Source organism: Saccoglossus kowalevskii, chromosome 10, assembly GCF_978046115.1.
Source record: "Saccoglossus kowalevskii chromosome 10, keSacKowa6.1, whole genome shotgun sequence".
Lineage (NCBI taxonomy): Eukaryota > Metazoa > Hemichordata > Enteropneusta > Harrimaniidae > Saccoglossus > Saccoglossus kowalevskii.
The window spans coordinates 21797755-21817737 of NC_140650.1; the positions used below are offsets into that span (position 1 = coordinate 21797755).

The window sequence follows — 19983 nt, forward strand, 5'->3', positions numbered from 1 at the left end:
GCGATAAGACTTCCCGGCTAATGTAATGTAAAGGTTGGGTATTTCAGGGGATTATCTGCCCGTGTTTTTATGTATTCATATTTCTTACTAGCTGGTGACATGTTATTTGAATTTTCTCAAATGCCATGATCTGGGTCACTTGTAGTAATACGCGACGTCAGTAGTTGATTTGACAAACTAAACACAAATAATGATACGTGGTGCGAAATGCACAATGAGTGGAAAACAAGTCGCGTGGCTCTCTTTGTTTCAACGAGATCTCGGTGCTGGCAAATTATTCCGGGAGTTTTGAACAGAAAAGGTGTGATTCATCTTGCAATGATGATATGGTTATTTATACACTTTTCTTTCAAATATTTGTAAAATAATGACAAATTTATTTGACTCTATGATTAGGTTTAACAAATACGGAGTGACAATCCAACCTGTCGAACGACATATTTTTCCCGCCAACATTTTGGCGCAACATATTGCACATATTTATATAATTGTATGATTAATTTGTTATTTTTGGACCATAAATACTTCCTATTGGTTATTGATATTTTTGGCGGGGTGGAAAATAGTATGGGAGTTCAAAATTGCGTCCATTGGATGACATATTGCTGTTGAGTCGTTATAACAGCAGGTATATGACGCCGATAGGTTGCCATGCTGAAAGACGACACGAAGTAGATGAAAGATACACATACATTTAGCTTTACATCTATCCTGCACACTACATGTCTGTGTGTCCCGTTGTAAATGCTGATGATGCATTCAGAGCCTTATTGACTAGAAATGACGTACATGCGAAACAAGTGGGCCTAAATTAACCAGTCGTCGGCCAAACAACACAGGTTTACAAGGAATTGTTCCTTGTTCATTTTATAATGTTCGTTCAACCCGTCAATACAACCCAATTGTCTGTTCGTGCATCATACGTGATATCATATTGCCATTCAATGCGGTAAAGATCAGTGAGAACAACGTTATCGGTGCGTTACGCCGTCTGTATAGATGTTATTCGATATGTTCAAAATTGAAAAGCAAATTCAGGACATAGTAATGCAAGTATTAAATAACTAATACAGGAAATGTGAGGTCGGGTTTAGTAGGTCGGGACGGTGACAATGAAATTTATAAAGACATATGTATATGTTTAATAAAGATACGTGTTACCCCTTCACCTTATATGATAGGATAAAACACAGGCGATCCAATTGACCATTTTCCGTTCACTGCGAGATCCCGCGTTATGCGTGAAATCGAATAAAAACAGGAGTAACAAAGGTCATAGCGTTGTAGCGGTGACAAACATCGCGTGGGATTCGACAAACGCGAAAGTATTTTGGAGGATATTTTGGGCTGTACACATTTGATGGTGGTCAATTTCGATGAAGTAAGGGTATTCAAACGCAATAAAGAAATTCGAGTTCAAAATCAAATCGTTCGATTTTTGCGGCAGACGTGCGCGTCTTTCACGCAACTCGCGAGACCTCGCAGTTGAAAGGAAAAACACCTATTCCTGAAGCGGGTCGTCCGTCCCAGTTTACAGCCCGGCCTAAAACTACGCCCAGACTCCGTTACAACTCTGAAAACTTTGTGACGCTCCATTCGCTATGCGACACTCCGATAGCGATTTACAACCATTAGAGAAACCGGCGAAATTCTGTCATGCAAAGCGGCAAATCAGCAATCCATACGTATCATATTTAATAGTATTCGTGAGTTCGTGCAATATTTAAAAACAGCGTGTTTCCTATCTTTCGTTGTGATATTGCCCTCAATCTGCTAGTTTAAGCAGTGATCTGCTGATGTTTTGTTTTCACTTTTTTACTATTTACACTGTTATATTCTTAACTACAAATGCGCACGATGAGTAATTAACTTTCAGTGTCGATAAGGTTAATCGATATTCGAAATTGACTACATTGTGATTCACATATTGTAATAATTACCTCTTTTCGGTGGATAGGGCATTAACTATAGCAAATTTATTATTGAATCAAAAGGACATGGAGTTGATTATTAATGATGTTTTGAATGAATGGTCTTTATTGTAGTTCAAGGCCTGTGGCCCAATAATACAGATTGCATAAATAAATACAATATGCTGTAAAGTCACTCAATGTTTTTGTAAATTTCATATCTTAGTTTTAAGGAATGATACAAATAAGTTGCCATGGATTGTAGTAAGTTACTGTCAATCGTCTTCATCAATTCCATAAACTTATTATATGAAGGCAATTAATTAATGATGTGTTGATGTTCCTTGATTTGTTGATTTATTCAATAATTTCAACCGGATTTTTTTTTTCTGATTTGGGTATAAAATTAAACAAAATAATCCAAAACAGCATGATTATGATTAAAAAGTATGAAGAAGATAACTTCAAAACTTGCAGTAAAAGTTTAAATTCGACAAAGTTAATATAAAATAAATAAATAAATAGTCTTGTATGGTCGTATGCAATACACTAGTGATAATGTTCTCTGTTTTTAATAATAATAATAATAATAATACACTGTATCTCCCATGGGTATGAAGCAGGAATGGATCGAGTAGAATGTATTAGACCAAGATTCCACACCTACTGCACAGGTCTTTAAACTTGGCGAGGATATTGGTTTCCGTCTTCCAAACTATTATCCCACAGATTTTCTTCGTAGCGACTCGCGTTAAACTATTCGATTCTCACCTACATCGGTGTATAGCAAATGTCTCGTGCTGTGGAGCAAGATATGCTTACACTTATCCGTATGGCGTCAGATCCATATATCTTTCTCTTCCTGATGCATTGTGCAGTGTTCTTGTGGATTTTGCATCAGTCGATTGTGCTGGATTTGTTGTCAGTCGTGTGTGTTTGACTTGTGGAATAGTGCCACTCGTTTGTTTGTACCTGTGAATTTCTGTCAGTCGTTTCTGCTGTACGTATGTATTCCATTCCATTATCGTATGGGTGTGATGTAATTTCTACTTTGTTGTTATCGTTGACGTTGTGTAAAAAGCAAACAACATTCTACATATAAATATGACAACCTTACATCAATCAAATACAAACACTACTTGTACACATTGTGTACGGATGCAATAACGTGGTAACGAATCAAATACGGTTTCCGCTAAAGTAGTAACTCGAAACGTCCATACTAGTAGTAAGCTATGTAATTTAAATCGTATATGGTAAATTAAAACACGATAAATGCAGTGGTGTTAAAACCTAGTGAATATCCCTGTAACATCACAAATTAAAACACAAACATATACGGAACATAAAAAAATTATTATGTATTATGATTATGATTATATAAAGAAATGTACAAAATAACAAATAATTATTTAAATCAGACTGTGATTACACTATGTTTGAAAAAAAAATGATAATATAACGAATATATAATTTTGAAGTATATATATATATTTAGTATGTTCACAGTGATTTACGTTATAAAATGATCCAACTAATCAACCTGCCTTAAAATACTGAATTAATAATATTTAATCGTTGTTGTTTTTAAGATTATATGCTTAACTAACCTCAGGCCACTTTTTATGACATACGTTGAATAAAAAATGATGAAACTGTATGATAAACTGATAAATATTAACTAATTCTATATACTAGTAATTAATGTATACATAATGTTTTGTTTCCAAAATAGTTTGATGTCATGTCCTGGGTGATTTTTTTTCTCAGGTTTTTGTCTTCACTACGCAATATACACTAACGTACGGGAGAATTAAAGAATAGCCGAATACGTGACTGCAAGTTTCTAACTGATGTCATTAAAATAACATGCTTCGACGCTCTGGCATATAATGAGGTGTACATTTACGTTGGAATAAGTGTACTGCTTGAGGCTGAGATGATGTTTGTATGTCAAACATCGCCATGACTGAGAAATGACTTACGTTGGGTAGCTATTTTTTTTTCGCTTAATCCGTTTTAGTACATACTTTTGTATATCTCTCATACATGCCGTATAAGGTGGTGATTATGGCCTGAGAGAAGGCTTAATGTACGTATTATAGGTAATAGAAGTAGTATATACGCAGGGGCGCAACTTGAATTTTCGAGGTGAATGTTCCGGCGAAGCACTCCACTATATGGAACGAACGGAACAACACCGTGAAGGCGGACGATGCAGGGGTGGTGATGTCCCATTTACAGAAAACATATAAAGCTAAACTGATGTGATTGAAATTGCCTTTTACCGAAGTAATCTTTTGTACAGATCAGCTGACTTATACGTAATTATCTGTAAAAAGTTAAAGATATGACACACGTCAGTTATTAGGTGTCGCATCACAGGTAGATATATTATCGTGTCTATCTGCTGACATATTCTTATGTTTTCTTCTATCGCAGCACCGCTATGTTTGGGTTTGTTACGTATACTGTATGTTGTGGAAGTACAATGTATATCTAAATGTCATATTTGTTGAAATTGTTAATCATTAAATCAAGCAGTGTGCTTCTCAGTTCAGTGTTCTGGTACGGAATAAAAAGGCGTTTTCGTTTGGCTTACGGCTGTATCCGGGGATCGCATAGCGTGGCGCCGGTTATTTTTGTAAAAGTATTTTTTTTCGTCAAGCTGAGGATACTGAAATCGAGGGTGTTATAATACTATGAAGGAAAAAAAAACTCAATCACTGCTTGTTCATGTATGTATTCGGTCATTCGTGATTGTCGTGCACGATTGAAAGCCACAGTTTCTATTTTAAGATGTATTAGATGTATTGTATAATAATAGGAATGAGACCCTCGGAGCTAATTGTGAAGTTCGGCTTCGCCTCGACTGACAATTAGCTATTTGTGTCGCTAAAACTATTCTTCCATCTATATGCATATTTACAGGTGACGTAATCCCGGCGACAATGAATCCTGGAAGATCGAATGATCAGGAAGGCAGTGTGAAGCAGGTGAACACGAAATGTAGAGGTGAAACTGTAGCCGGCCCAAATCTGAACATAAATAGTTTAGGGTGTCCAATTGAATATTTCAGAGTTAAAACCTGGGATATTTTGTTTTTTAAGTACGGTAACGGTGCTTGAAATGTTGTTATTGTTGTAAGAATCCATTCATCGTGAATGACATAGAGTTCTTTCGCCCTAAATTATTCCACCACCTGTTCCCGTTGGCAAAAAAGTGTATGATGACATGGGAATGAATGAGATGAAATGCCATTTTCGAGGTTTCCCGAACCAGGTAAAATACAAATACTGTGTGGAATACAGTACTAGCTACATTGCAAACTGCACAACTAAGAGTCATCGGCGCTGCGTGTCTCAGACGCTTACCATACCTCGGCCAGGTGTTCCGAGTTCATTTCATACATAATAAGATTAGGTTGTACAGTAGTTACGCAATATGTTCGGACATTTCTAATAATAATAATAATAATAATAATAATAATAATTTTATTAACATATAACTACCCAAAAAAAGATGAAAGGGGTTACAAATGCAATTAAAAAAATACACAAAATAGAGTTTTAAAATAAGACAATTAAAGTGCGCGTTGCTGTCTATGTTGCATACATATTGATATGAACTGCGCAAGCGTATTATCTTAAATCGGTGGAGTCGTCGCCTACGCATGCGTCAGGTGGCCATAGCGTGTCATTGTTTACAAAACAACGTCTACCTATGAGCCTTTGCGTTTCTAGCGTTGTTATCATCGCTTGAGACTCAATTTCCACGCGTGCGCAGGTGACACCCCTCCCGCTTTAATTAATGAAATGGGTAAAAGAGGATAGTATGTAGTGTGAGACTTTGTTTTGTGAAGTTTTATTTTCTGTTTTTAATGTTTCATTTTATTCTGCCTTTGTGTTAAAGTTATGTTTTTGCCGAATTTTTTTTGTGAAGTACTGACGGTTTGGTAAATCCAGATTTACTTCTAGTGTATAGGCATACAAAAATGAACTTGAATGTATATTGAAACTTCACATTTGCCAAATCAGTAGAAACTATGTCCTCAAATTTAAATACTTGTGGACTTCACAAAAACATCTGATTGTCAGTTGTCTAAATAGCATAGATACCTAGGCAGAAAAAAAACATATCTGCTCCTCCCCTGTGTTTATGTTCTGCTAGGTTTCTATCCGTCCATGTAGCAGAGCGCCCTCTAGTGACACTGTGAATAAATGAAAGACACTTTTTTTTTCTTAAAATATACCAAGCATTATATATTATGACTATGACTTATGTAACTATGACTGATCAAACAATGGATTACCAATATAAACAAACATATACAACTATAATTTAATCATAGCAATGGCAGTCCTACACAATACTTTTTCCAAATACCATTATTACAACGAAATGGTTAACTATTGAAACTACATGTCACAGAAAACACTTAATGATACTCATAACATAAAATAACAGTAGGAAGAAGAAATGAACATGTTTGTTTTATGGAGAAAGTTTACAATAGTTAGATCAATAAATGTATGAAAATGAACTCTAGAGGGCAGTACATATTATGTTTGTTGAGGTCTATCATATGAATCTAGAGGGCAGTAGACATTATGTTTGTGTCCCCAAGTACTTCAATTGAAAAGTAATATATGATCTAGTCTTTTCTGAGTAAAAAAATTATTAATTTGTTTGAAAGTCTGAAAACAAAAAATATCATGAAGCCTTGATAATATGTGGGACACAAGTTTATGTTGATGACTTGCCAGACTGAAATTGAGAGGAATACTACATTTTCCTTACCCCTCAGGGAAGTCCCTTCTTTTTGAGAGGAAAAATAACAGATGCAAATTATTTGTATAAAAATATAACTTGCAGAAAAATTTGCAATATTTGTGGTAGTGCGCCCTCGAGTGATAATGATGAGAACAAATGAAAATAATACAACTTTTACAAAGCATTTTCATTTCTTGAAAAAAAAGTAAAAGTAGATTTTATGACTGATGTAGCAACTAATATTTCAAGTATTGAGTCAACATGCAATGACTATCAAAATATAATTTCTTTGATATAGTGACTTAGTTTTTTTACACTATTTCAATAACCCTGGACTCCCTCATGCTTTAAAAGCCATTTCTTAATTGGTAAGCCTTTGCCAGACATGTAATTACCCAGGTTACCATGACTACCAACTACTCTGTGGCATGGCATGAGTAAAGGAATTTGGTTGGATCGCATAGCGCCACCAACTGCTCGACATGCCTTGGGATTCCCACACATAGCAGCCAGCTCACTGTAGGACACCGTTTCACCGACAGGAACTTTATCTATAGCGGTCTTCCAAACACTGGCAGTGAATGAGTCTGTGGAATATAAATATTTTATGTTTGATTAACAAAATATGGTTTCAGAAACAAATAACAAATGACGAGGTGTCATATTTATTCCATGCATAGCACTTAAATGAATAAATACTTGACAACAACAAAGAGAAATAAGAACAACTTCTTTTGGTGTTCGGTATTGTATTTCGGCTGCATGCAAAATATACGTTTGATGAAATCATTAATTATGAAATGAACATATTTGAATTAGCCGTATGTGCTAGCAAAACAAACTAAGTCTTCTGTACTACAGGAATAAATAAAATAATAGATGAATGAAACCTACATATATTCTTCAACATCAAATTATCTTGTTGACAATTCAAGTTTTGTTTCTGTTAATTTCCATAACTTAACCTAGTGAGTCAGTGACAGACTCTGCTACAATTTATCTGAGAGCACTATATAGTTTGGGTTCATACCCAAAAATGACACTGAATAAATACATTTTGTACCTGGTTTTGTTGTAGTTAAGTGCATGGGTGGCAAGGTATGCTCTGTAATGGCAGTCAGATCAGAGAAATATATAGATAACCATTCTGTACATTCAGTCAAAGGTTTATTCATCACACCTTTACTCTTTAACACTTCAACTTTGTTGCTAGTATAGAAACAATTGTAATTAGACCTAGAGGTCATATGACAGTGAATGAATGGTGTTGTGTTCCTGTGTATCAACAGTATGTCTTGTTACACTGTCACATGTTTTATTTCCATGCAATATTTTTGCTAGAAGTTCAAAATATCTAACAAACTAATCTTTAAAGTCTCTACATTATAATTATTCAAGTCATGTGAACCCCCTTGGATTTGTCTTTTATTTTACATTGAAAACTTAATCCTAACACATAATACTGTAAATACTTTATTTACGCTTGGAATTAATTTTTCGTTTTTTTTTTTATGAAAGAATTATTCAGTGAAAATAAAATCCAGTGAATATACCTTTCATCCTATATTTTACATTCAACAAAACACCAAAAAAATCTTTTCAGCAAAAATAAGATATATTACAGTATATTAAATTTGTTCTAAATGATGGGGGTCTTTAAAAATCTCAGTTAGGGTGCATTCTAACATTCCATCTGAACTCCCTAAGCTAAGGATAAAATGTTATAATAAAATACTAAAATATTTATTGAAATTATTGTACAGTTGTAATTATGAACGAGCTATAGAAAAAATATCACAAAAAAACAGATAATTAAACATTTACCGAGCATGTTATTGTAAATAATGCAATGCATTATGGGAAACTTCCTACTGTATGGAAAAATATTTTCACACTAGAAACTCATTAAATTGAAAGTGATTTTTTTTAAATGTTTTAAAATAAATTAGTATTAAAACCAATAATGCAATATGGCTATTTTGACTCATGTCACCAAGCAAAATTTACCATAGAAACCAATGCAAAAATTTAAATATTAACAATTACTTTTCATGATATAACTTTTATAGTTTTCAGTTTCAGTGTCGTAAAAACATTTAACTAATTATTATGACAGAATGACGACATATCTATTTAATTTGTCGTTCTTGCACACACATTATTAGTAAAGACAATGTGGAGCTCTTTGGGTAATCATTATTAAATATCTGAATTTAAATGAAACCTGATGAGCGATATTTACAGAATGTTATAATTACTGGTATGTTTATAAACTTAGGTACGGCTTTCTGTCTTTCACTGTATATATGTATGTAGATATAAACTGTTATACTGATTAACGGAAAGGAATACTACTAGTATAATATCAATTTGTTTTTATCTCACTATGTTCACAGTCAATTAAATAGGACTATTGCATTCAACAGTTCTATACTCCCTTCCTCCATTGACCCACCTGTATAATTAAAGAGGGAGGGTCGTCACCTGCGCACGCGCGGGAATTGAGTGCCAAGCGACGATAACAACACACGATAAAAGCGCAAAGGCTCATGCTTGTTGTAAACAATGACACCCTATGGCCATCTGACACATGCGCAGGTGACGACTCCTCCGCTTTAATAATCATCAAAACCTCCCCACCTCCGCATGATTAACAATTTTTACGCAGAAAATAGATTCATATTTGTACATAAGCTGACGATGTAAAGGACAAACTGTTTTTATAATGGGATTTCCCTTCAAAACAATCTAAACGTCATTTTCCAATGTGTAAGTTCCCGTTCCGATATCGACCATACCCTTACTTTTGATAGCGTTCAAGCCTTGATGGGTCAGAGGTCGCAGAAAGTTGTATCTGGTGGACTCCCTTTGAGCAAGCACTGACAATAATTTCCCCGATTGGACTTTTCAGCCACGCGTAAGAAAGCACACAGTTTGTCATTTCATCTACGTCTTTGCAACTTTGTACGTGCGAGTAACCTTTGCCGAGGTTGCAGGGATTCCCAACAGTGGCGCGGGGAAAAAACACGTGATAATTTGATTTAAATTTGTTTTACTTCCGGGTCGTGTTTTTGTTAGACGTCACCAGTGTGATCGCCATATTGAATTTACAGTCATCCGGAAGCGATTCGGCACTATACGGGCATTTTGTGAATTTTCATCAGCGATCATCGTTTCAGAGAACAAATTTACGATCTAATTTTTTGCTGTAAACAAAAGTTTAACATTCTATCTCCATCATGTGGAAGCTTCGTGAACTGGGTGACAAAGTGTAAGTAACATTTTCTTGTTAAAAGTGAGGGTGTGTGTAACCTACTGATTTGCATAAGATGGACGCCATCATGATTACAAACGTAGTCTTTGAGTATGCACCGGTACCAAAAAATGTTTATAATATAGACTACGAGTAATATATTTTTACATAAGCTCAGTCTGTCACGGTGCCAATAATTATGGAATTTATAAAAAAAATTGCGACGTCTGCGCTTATAATAATCGTATCTGTTCTGTCAAAGGGTGACACGGAATGCACATTATTATTTTCATTCGTAATCCCGGATGTGAAGTCACTGTCTTTTTCAATTTCGGGCATGACCTGTGAATGGCATCTCTGAATCTGTATATCAGAGATTGACTTGATAATCTTGCAAATAATGTCGTTATTCAGCCTGTACATAGTGGTAATGATATGATGACGTGTTGTTATCACGACGTTGTAAACAGTAGTTATATAATACCTTTTTAAAAAAAACTTTGATTTTGGTTGCCGTATTACGTATAATTTGTGATCGATAATTTGTATTCTGTACCCAATTTGCTAAATACGTGCGAGGATATTTGCCCATATTTTTTGTTGACGAAAAAACGGTAATTGTTACACTAATCGCCAGCATTACAATCTAAACAGAAACTTTCAGATTAATTTTTTTGTGAATGATTTCTCCCATCCATGCCTTGTGTAAGCTGATATTTAGTGTACTGTAAAGGGGTTAATTATTCACTGGGTTTTAATTTTGCTTATTTCGCTGACCGGAAAATGCGCTAAATTAAAACCCAGTGAATATGTAAAATTTAGCATAGAACACATTATCTAAATGATAAAACAGTGAATTTAAAACCTACTGAATATGCCTGAAATGGTCAATCAGTGAAATTTAAACCCAGTGAAAATTATTAATTTATATTAATTTATTTATCAAGTTTTAATTCATTGTAAAATGCTTTGGTCTGATGTATGCAGGCATGAACTTATTCTGAGGGCACCCTATTTCAAGGCTAAATTTTAAAAATGCCATGGACTGGTTGAAATTGTGAAAAAGTATTGATCGAAGAGTATAAGAGCATTCAGGTGGGCATCAAGGCAATTGCATCCATGGCCAAAATGAATTATTAGTCCTGGTGTATGTGCATGTTCTTGGGTGTGTGTAACTTAGATGTTGGTGTTATTTTTCGGTAGAATTGTCTTATTTCTGCAAAGCTCTGTTGAACAATGTGTGCGTGAAATTTTCAATGAACTTGGTGGTGCTAGAACGTTGGTCTGTTTGTGTATTTTCGTAAAAACAAATCACCATTTATTGAATCAACCAAAATAATTCCATTACTGTAAAATCTGTATTAGAAACCACTGCTTCTATTAAAATGTTGCAATGCAACAGAACGGATGCGGCTTCTATTAGCACAACTGCACATACATGTATGAGAAATGGTAAAATTTTGGTTCTCAGTGTTTTAGGAAGAATTTGTGTGGCTTCTAATGCTGATTTCATTATAATTCATGCACAAGTAAAAATTGATTTTTATTTGTATTTTATTTATTCATGTTCTAGACAAAATAATTTTTACTACCATAAATTAGAAGAGTTTTTATGGAACTTCATGTTTCAGATTGAATATTATTTAGTGGTTGTTGGTTTGGACAAGTTAGAGGGAATTTTCGTGTGTGATGGAAACAAAAGCACACTGATTTCTGTGCATTTCGTGCAGTGCATAAACACAAATCCAGATTGTGACAAAACAAAATTATTTAGAATTACCACTAAACTTTCAGAATTACTGGAATCAGGTGATGCCGAAAGACAGCTTGGATATCGATTAGATAGGGATATGTAATATTTCTGAAATGCTCCTGTATGTATAGAGACTGCAAGTCAACTGATGCTACCGTAAAGTTTTGAACACTATACTTGGAAACAATCTCAATATTAAGGAATGTCTGTTTTCTGGCTGTTGCGGTATTTATAGCCATACCCTTGTGCCTGTTTACAGAACGTGTTGTATTTGTTCGGTGCTTTATTGAAATATTAGAATGTCAAACAGACATAAATCTATACGAAAGGATTTTTTTTTTTTATTATAATACGAGGTCAAAATAATGACTGACACTCAAAACCTAGGTGCTTGCTGGATTTTTTTTGGTTTTAATAAACGTGAGAACAGAAAATAAGAAATAGTAATTTCCCATGAACATCATATCATTTTTACTAATTCATTTTGAGATTTTACTAATGACACAGAGAGCATATAGGTAATTCCCCTTTAATTCCAAACATGGGCAATACATTTATTAAAGTCATTTCACTTCTGTTTTTGAGTATCACTGGTTGATTTATTACGTACGTGTACCTGTGTGAGAGATCTCATCTGATGTATTTTGAACATGCCAATGTTCAACCAAAATCCTAAAATATGGTATTGTACAATCTGATGCAGCTAAAAAATAAAATATAAAAATAAAGTTGCCTGTCCATTAGACTGGTTGGAGAATGAAAGGCCCTGTCCCAATTGATTATGTATCCGTCTCTAGGAGGATATATTAAGACATATTATTAACAGTTTTAAACACTCTCCCAAAGAGAGAAATTGGTAAAATTCAACACCTCAACCACCCACACCCCTATTTGGTCAGTCAGAAATGCTTAGTATCTTTATTCACCTGTTCAGAGAGACTGGCAATTTCCACAATAACTTGTCTGGGACAGGGGGACAAGCCATAATTTGGAGGCCCGTTTATACAGTTGGTACAAAGTACAAGTAGTATAATGGGTGACATGTAACTTTGCCAACTGGTGTCTATTCTGCTGGCACTATCTGCACATTGAGTTCACCCAGAATGTACACTAAATTTATATAAATGTTTGCCATGTACCTCTTGTCTGCCAGAAATTTGAATCACAAAAGTTATGCATTGAAAAATTATACAGAAACAGGAGGGGAGAGTCGTGTACTGTTTTGTCCTTGACATTGCATGTCCTCAAGTTTTTTTTTGATGTAATTATGTAGGTATTGTGCATGTTGTTCTTTGAATAACTTAACTGAGAATTTAAAGTATGTGTATGGTTGTAACTAGCCTGCTAGTATATTATAGTGTCAAGGTAACCTTCACATAAAAATGAAATATTAATATTTGTTTGAATAAAGTGTAAATTATGAATGGGTTGGGCTGATTTATATCATTGAAATACCTAGTTGATGCAACTGTTTGACAACATGCCAACGTCTGACCAGTGCAGACTCGTTGCAAATATACAGGGCATTAGTGGTTAATTTGTACCGGTATTATCAATTAGTGACACAGCAAAAACATAATGATGGTTCTCGAAACAAACAAAAATTCATGACATGCTTGCTGCAGTGACAAAAAGTGGTATCAGAATTCCTAAGTTTTGAATTTACTTTTAAATGATAAATTTTTGTCTCCGAATAATTTTCAATTTGTACTTGTCCTGATGACTTGTTTGTTCCTGCAATATGTTTGTTTATGCGGCTTTCAATTACAATCAACTATATCATCTGTAGTAAGTGGCAGGGTTTGAAGTTAAATATAAATAAATGTTCCTGTCCCAATTAATGATGTACCTTTCCCTAGCGACCGAGATAAACTAAGATGTAACGATATTATTTGGAATAAATTTTTTATTCTTGGGTCATCATCGTTTCAGAATTTCAAGCCCTATTTATGTGATATTGTCCTATTTATCTGAAACAAATATGATTGCGTAGAAGTTCAAAAACAATCATAAGCACATCATATGATTTTGGTGGTTGTTTTATTCCTTGTACATCATCTCCAGGAGTACTCTAAACATTGCAACTACAGAGTACTACTACTACTCTCTAATCTGGACGATGTATTTCTTAGATTAATTACATGTATTTCGGATTGGTCACGTTTTGATTTCTTATCAATGACTACAGTTTAGTTGAATATTATGATTTAAAACGTTCGTAGAGTTAAACGGCTATCATTTCACCAACAGTGGTCAGTAGAAACAGACTTTTCAATTCTGCGCAACAATTACTACATGTGTTTCGGCTCAAATCGAGATTAGCTGCATTCACCCAGCCTGAATGCCTGGCAGATCACATACGTGTACAGCAACTTTTTAAAACCATTTGACATTTTATTGCCCAAACAAATTTATCCTCAGCCCCCCCGTCCCCCAAGTTAACTGAATCAAATTTTTAGAAATAATCTATTAACCTGTCCAATGCAATTTGGACTGTGTTTTCTAATATGAACTGCGACTAAGGGGTATTATTAATGATGTCATTATTTATTTTTATCACTCATCACATGTACATAATAATCTTTTTACAGAGACAACATACAATGTATGCAACAGTTGTTAGCTGTTCATAATAGATAACCAATTATTCTATAAACCCATACTGAATTACATGAATAAATAATAAGGTATGAAATTCATAAAATGAATATAAATCATAAATTATCATAACTGCAACAAAGATGGTCTGTCTGACGAAAAGACTAAACACCCAAATACACGAATGCCTGAGAACATTCCCGTGCACAGTTAGTAAGCAATGAACCACAATTTGCAACTGTACTTTTTTTTTTATGATTATTCCATTTATTTCCACTATTAGAAGCACAGTCTCCATGTAAATCAAAAAACACATTTGCTGTGTATTGAATCATTAAAATATTATATATTTTGAACCATCGAAACACCTGTGCAATTTAAGAAAGTGTATGTGCTACGAATAAATTAATAAATAGCAAATGCGGTATTTGCTTAATAGTCAAATCACTGGATTTGGAAGGAATGAAAAAAACCTCATTCTATTCTATAAATTAATTCTATTTCAAATGAGTCAGTGATTATATTTATCATGAATTACAGTGTTAGGCTAAACATGAGGGTGTGCTCAAATTAGGCTTACTGCAGCTGTAAAGAGTTGTCAAAATAGCATTGTCCTCGTAGATGTGTACAATAAATTGTAAACCTTACCATAAAGCTATAAAATTCTTTGTCTGGTTTGTTTTTTGTTTCCCCTTCAAACAAAATTCCACAGAAAGTAACGTGGCACTTGTATGACTACATGTATGTGTACATGTACATGGTAATGAAACCTTTACCCAAATGGTAGGTACTGGGTACTTGCATATTTCAAATGGTAGGTACTTGTATATTTGCATAATTTATTGATGTTACATTGCTGTCAATATCTTTATATACATTGTATAGTTGGTAATAAAAACACATTTTATTTTTTAAATTGTTGGACTCCTCCAGCTGCATTTTTCTTGCATGTACATCTATAATTAGTATGCTCCAAGGAGTGCTGAATTGAGTGTACCCTACTGAATTCTTATACCCAGTGTGGGAAACAATAATAAAATCCTTGAATTCCCATACAATTTTTTGAAATGCCAGTTTATTGAATTTTATTTCCTGCTCTCAATAATCATGAAAAACCCCTACCGGGTAATTCTGCTTTCTATTATTAATGAGGCCTCAGAGTTGTAAAAACATGTCTAGCGACAATTCCTTTGATGAAAAGTACTAAAACTGACTATTTCCATGGTAAAGATGTTATCGCTCAAAGCTAATTAATGTGTGATAGATTATTAGCCAAGGTCTCTATTTCTTTATTAGTGAGCTAACATAAGTGATAGTGTGTTTATGGTCATACATGTACAGATATAGTTTATGTAAACGCTACTAATAGAGAAAGTTACTTAGTATGTAAGAATAATTTTTGATTCACATGCATTTATGAAATACCTGGTGCTGCCAGTTATTGAGACGCTGTTTTCTCATTTGTCAATTGGTACATGTACCACGTGCAGCCCTGTTATCGTTGAAATGCTTGAGGTCAGTACACAGACATAGAAACAAGTATACATTGCATGCAACTCATCAACATTCAATGTTTCCCCTCATTTATATGGATAGTTTATAAAACAAACCCATCACTATTTCAGAATGCCTGGGAAATTATATATGAAAATTTATTGCGCATGTTGTCGTGAACTTTTACGCATAACTGAAATACAAGCGTCCACAATGTGCTAATCCTACTTTATTTCTTAGCAAGCTAACACTGTATGTAGATTCCAATTTTCGACAGTTTGTGGTATTATAATTGGACTACGCATCACTCATTATTACATGATAACAATGCTCAGCCGGGAGTGTTTGCTTAAATCGTTGGCTTAACTACTAAGTGTTGCCCATTATTGCGCACATACCGTCCTTGCCCTGTTATGCAACATCTTTTTTTTTCCCCAAGTGGAATTCTTGTTTAAATATAATTTTTACATTGTGCTTTGTTTTGTTTTTTCTCTTTAGCACCAATGTGGTGATGAACTATAGTGAAGTGGAGGCTAAAGTTCGCGAGGCCACAAACGACGACCAGTGGGGACCACATGGTACACTAATGTCCGATATTGCCAAAGAAACTTTTACATATGAACATTTTCCAGAAGTAATGGGTATGGTATGGAAAAGAATGCTTACAGATCCCAAGAAAAATTGGAGGCGAACATACAAGGTACAAGTTGTGGATGTATATTCAGTCTTATTAAAGGGTTCATTTGTGGGGGCATCATCTGTACATTCTGTCAGGGGTGTCCATGATCCCAAAAATTGGTTTAAGACCTTTTATCTAAAATTGTAACTAGCGTAATGAGACGTTTCTAATTATTTGTCGTATTTTAGGTATAAAAGAGTAAATTTAACCCAAAACGCATAGCCACTATGTCTGGAATGATGGAACAAAATTTTGACATTTTGAAAAAAATACCAGAAAATTACTGAAACGTCTCAATCACTGTAATCAGGTCTGTGAACTTTGAACCTGCAATGTGATGTTTATTGATTAGGGACATCCTGTTCATGTTCCTCTACATTTAGGTGTAATTTTGGTATTCATATTTGTATATGTCCTCGTTACTAAAAGATTGACTTATTTCTTTAAATCCTGAATGTTATTCTGGATATCTTGAGTCCAGTTGATTCATTCAAAAATATTCAAACGAAATATTTTTTGTTTGTAGAGCAAAAAGTCGTATATGCTGTTTCGTGGCATTTTCTGCTTTGTTGATTTTCTGTAATTCTCCGTTCTGTATTTATGTTTAGCATTTCTATTTTTTCACTAAATGTGAATAGTCAAATAAAGCTTATTACAAGGGGAATGTACTGTAAAGGGGTTAATTATTCACTGGGTTTTAATTTTGCTTATTTTGCTGTCTGGAAAATGCGCTAAATTAAAACCCAGTGAATATGTAACATTTAGCGTAGAACACATTACGTAAATGATAAAACCGTGAATTTAAAACCCACTGAATATGCCTGAAATGGTAAATCAGCGAAATTTTAACCCAGTGAAAATTAGTCATTTTACAGTATATCTGGATACTTATTGCTATGCTTCATTATGAAAATGTATTCTGCTTGTTTGGCTGTTGAAAAGGGCTCTCAATTCATGATTCCAATGAACGAAACTAGTAGCATAATTTGTCCCACCACAATTTCAGTACATTTTCGAATATTTTTCTGAAATTTTTTTTGTTAATTTTGCACAAATATATAATTTTGTTAATAATTATGGCTACTAGTCTTGATCAAAATATTTGTAAAAAAAAATATTCTCGTTCGTTTTGTAAAGTTGACTTTCAAAAGCACTACCTCAGACATCAACATTAGATTTGTAATACAGTCTGTCACTTCAGCTATGGTCGTGAATAATAGGAACTGGCTCTTTTATGTACAAAACTAAATCTAAGAATGGTCTAATGTGCACCCATTCAACACATGATCTGCTGAGCACCGCATGGCTGCATGTTTCCCTGCTATGTCTTGGGAATCTAGTTCAATTCTGAGTTGCAAAGTTGAGAATAAGTTTAAAACTAACTGAAAAAAAAAATACATGTAAGAATAATATGGCTACATGATCAGGTGAATGACATAAGAGTTGACTTCATTTTAATAATATCAGTAAATTAAAACAAAAACAAAAATATATAAAAATAGTTGCACAATCACAAATACTGTATTTACTCTTGGTTTGTTTGTTTCTCTATAGTGTCTTCTATTATTAAAGTATTTGATACTCAACGGTTCAGAACGAGTAGTGACAAGTGGACGGGAACATATCTACGATTTAAAAGGTTTAGAAGATTTCCAATATAGGGATGAATTCGGTAAAGATCAGGGTATAAATGGTAGGTACTCGTTTCCTCGTACAATGCCTGATTTCTGCCTCGCCTAAAATAGGTATTGACCATAAAAATTGTTGTGTGTTTCGTGTGTGTATCACTGTTAGTTCAGTGACAATCATCATTTGTGTATGATTCGTACATCATTGACTAAGCTAGAGTCAAGAAATGCCAATTAAATTGCCACAATGCAATTACCATTACTTAAATACCTTATTTGGTAATCCCAAACGCTGTGTATGGTATGTGTGTACCTGTATGCTCAGAATTTGCTATGTCTTTTAGCCCATGGATAGTACGTGACAGTTTGGGTGTTTGTTTTCTTTCCAGTGAGGCAAAAAGTCAAAGAAATAGTAGGATTTATTCAAGATGATGACAGACTTCGAGATGAAAGAAGAAAAGCCAGAAAAACAAAAGACAAATACATTGGGCTGTCTGGGGATAGTTATCAGTACAAATACAGTGAGTGGATTTAATTTTCATTGCATAGACTGACATTCTTGTTTCAACTGCATGCACAACTCAATCCACTTGCAGCTTCCAACTGAGAATTACCGTATTACCCCGGGCACGCGCCCAGGGGCCTGAACGTACAAAATCGGAAAAAATTGGGGGTGGGCGCTTACCCGAGGACCACCCCAAAAAAGATTTTAAAAAGTTGTTTTTGTGATCGTATGATAAGGTCAAATAAAGGAATGCTTTCGTACACTTTGTACACGTACTTATTTCTTGATTTATGCGAGGTTTCAATAAACGTGAGCACTCGGTCAAGATCTGTGGGAACACTAAGACACAAGGTCGAATTTCAAGAATAAAACTTGTTTTATGTCAGCGAATGAAGTTGTATTACTCACTGAAATTGACTACAAACTATGGTAAATATTGTAATCAATGCACGGTTACATTTTTAGTAACCGTGATCAGTGCAAGTCGAAACGGCCGGGAAAAACTACCGCTTGTAATCCAAGAAGGCGATGACCTCATTAGCATAATTTTGTTCACGCACATATTGATACATCGCATCGTAATTACTGAAGAATAGCAGACAGGGTTATGAAACAAATAAACCTTTTATTACTGATGTGAAATGTTTACAAACTATTGTGAATACATAAACATATCCAAATGGCGATACATAAAAAACAGACTGAAAATAAACTCTGGTCGACCTCATTAACATGATTTATTCACGCACCCACACACAAGACAAAATTATGATGCAACAAGTTCCCATCGTCGGCATGCCTCATTATGGTTATCGTAATGGACTTGAGGTCGGCAAAATGTGTTTTTCTTCAACGACAGAAAAATAATCCACATGACCGTAATGCCATAGCTGTGATGAGGGATGGAAAGAAAGTAGCAATGTCTCAAAAGTGCTAGCTCCCGTTCAGTCAGCTGGCATCGGTGTCGCTGGGTGTATATGATAGAGGGAAAGTTGTGCAACCAAAAAGGCAAAAACTCACGGTTTTTCAGCATTTTTGTAATAAAGACATTATCCTCTATCAATAATCCGCCCCAAATAGAAACATTTCCACTAATTCTTGTGTTTTTTCGACGTTTTTCGAAAAACCTGCGATTAGGCTGCGAAAGTAGAACATTCCGGAGGGGGTGAAACGGAAGAGCCAAACTTAACGCGTAAAAATAGAACGCGTATTTTGACCTCTACGTGGCCAACCAATGGCTGGACACGGATACGTTTTTGGTCGTTGCCAAAGAGCCCCACGTCCATCGCCTGGCGATGCTCTTCCAATGAGTTTTTACGTAAAAACACAAACAAAACGGCCCTTTTCAGGGCCACCACACACTCCAAAAAGAGAACTACCGTAACAAACA

The 19983-nt window shown here is 34.6% G+C and overlaps 2 protein-coding genes across 3 annotated transcripts in view; one reads left to right on the forward strand and one right to left on the reverse strand.

Annotated features, from left to right (window-relative positions):
• Window positions 1-5389: 5389 nt before the first annotated feature.
• LOC102803808 (methylated-DNA--protein-cysteine methyltransferase-like) lies at window positions 5390-9671 on the reverse strand. Its single transcript, XM_006817443.2, has 3 exons — window positions 9488-9671; window positions 7747-7892; window positions 5390-7270 (listed from the first exon to the last, which is right to left on the reverse strand). The coding sequence occupies exons 1-3, from the start codon at window positions 9622-9624 to the stop codon at window positions 7005-7007; spliced, it is 549 nt and encodes a 182-aa protein (XP_006817506.2). The 5' UTR covers window positions 9625-9671; the 3' UTR covers window positions 5390-7004.
• Window positions 9672-9751: 80 nt separating this feature from the next.
• Window positions 9752-19983, forward strand: part of LOC100375576 (uncharacterized) — a 30379-nt gene continuing 20147 nt past the window's right edge. For both annotated transcript variants that reach the window (XM_085504369.1, XM_085504370.1), the window contains exons 1-4: window positions 9752-9954; window positions 16280-16481; window positions 18015-18153; window positions 18478-18609. In XM_085504369.1, coding sequence (XP_085360495.1) covers window positions 9923-9954; window positions 16280-16481; window positions 18015-18153; window positions 18478-18609 — 505 coding nt within the window. In that variant the 5' untranslated portion in view covers window positions 9752-9922. The remainder of the gene's footprint in view (window positions 9955-16279; window positions 16482-18014; window positions 18154-18477; window positions 18610-19983) is intronic.

Excerpts from the sequence above, each read along its gene's own strand:
- LOC102803808 (XM_006817443.2), bottom strand. The coding sequence starts at position 9,624 with ATGACAAACTGTGTGCTTTCTTACGCGTGGCTGAAAAGTCCAATCGGG. Across the intron at positions 7,893-9,487 it reads AGGCTTGAACGCTATCAAAA|CAACAAAGTTGAAGTGTTAA; the intron begins GTAAGGGTATGG and ends TTTCTATACTAG. Across the intron at positions 7,271-7,746 it reads CTTAACTACAACAAAACCAG|ACTCATTCACTGCCAGTGTT; the intron begins GTACAAAATGTA and ends TATATTCCACAG.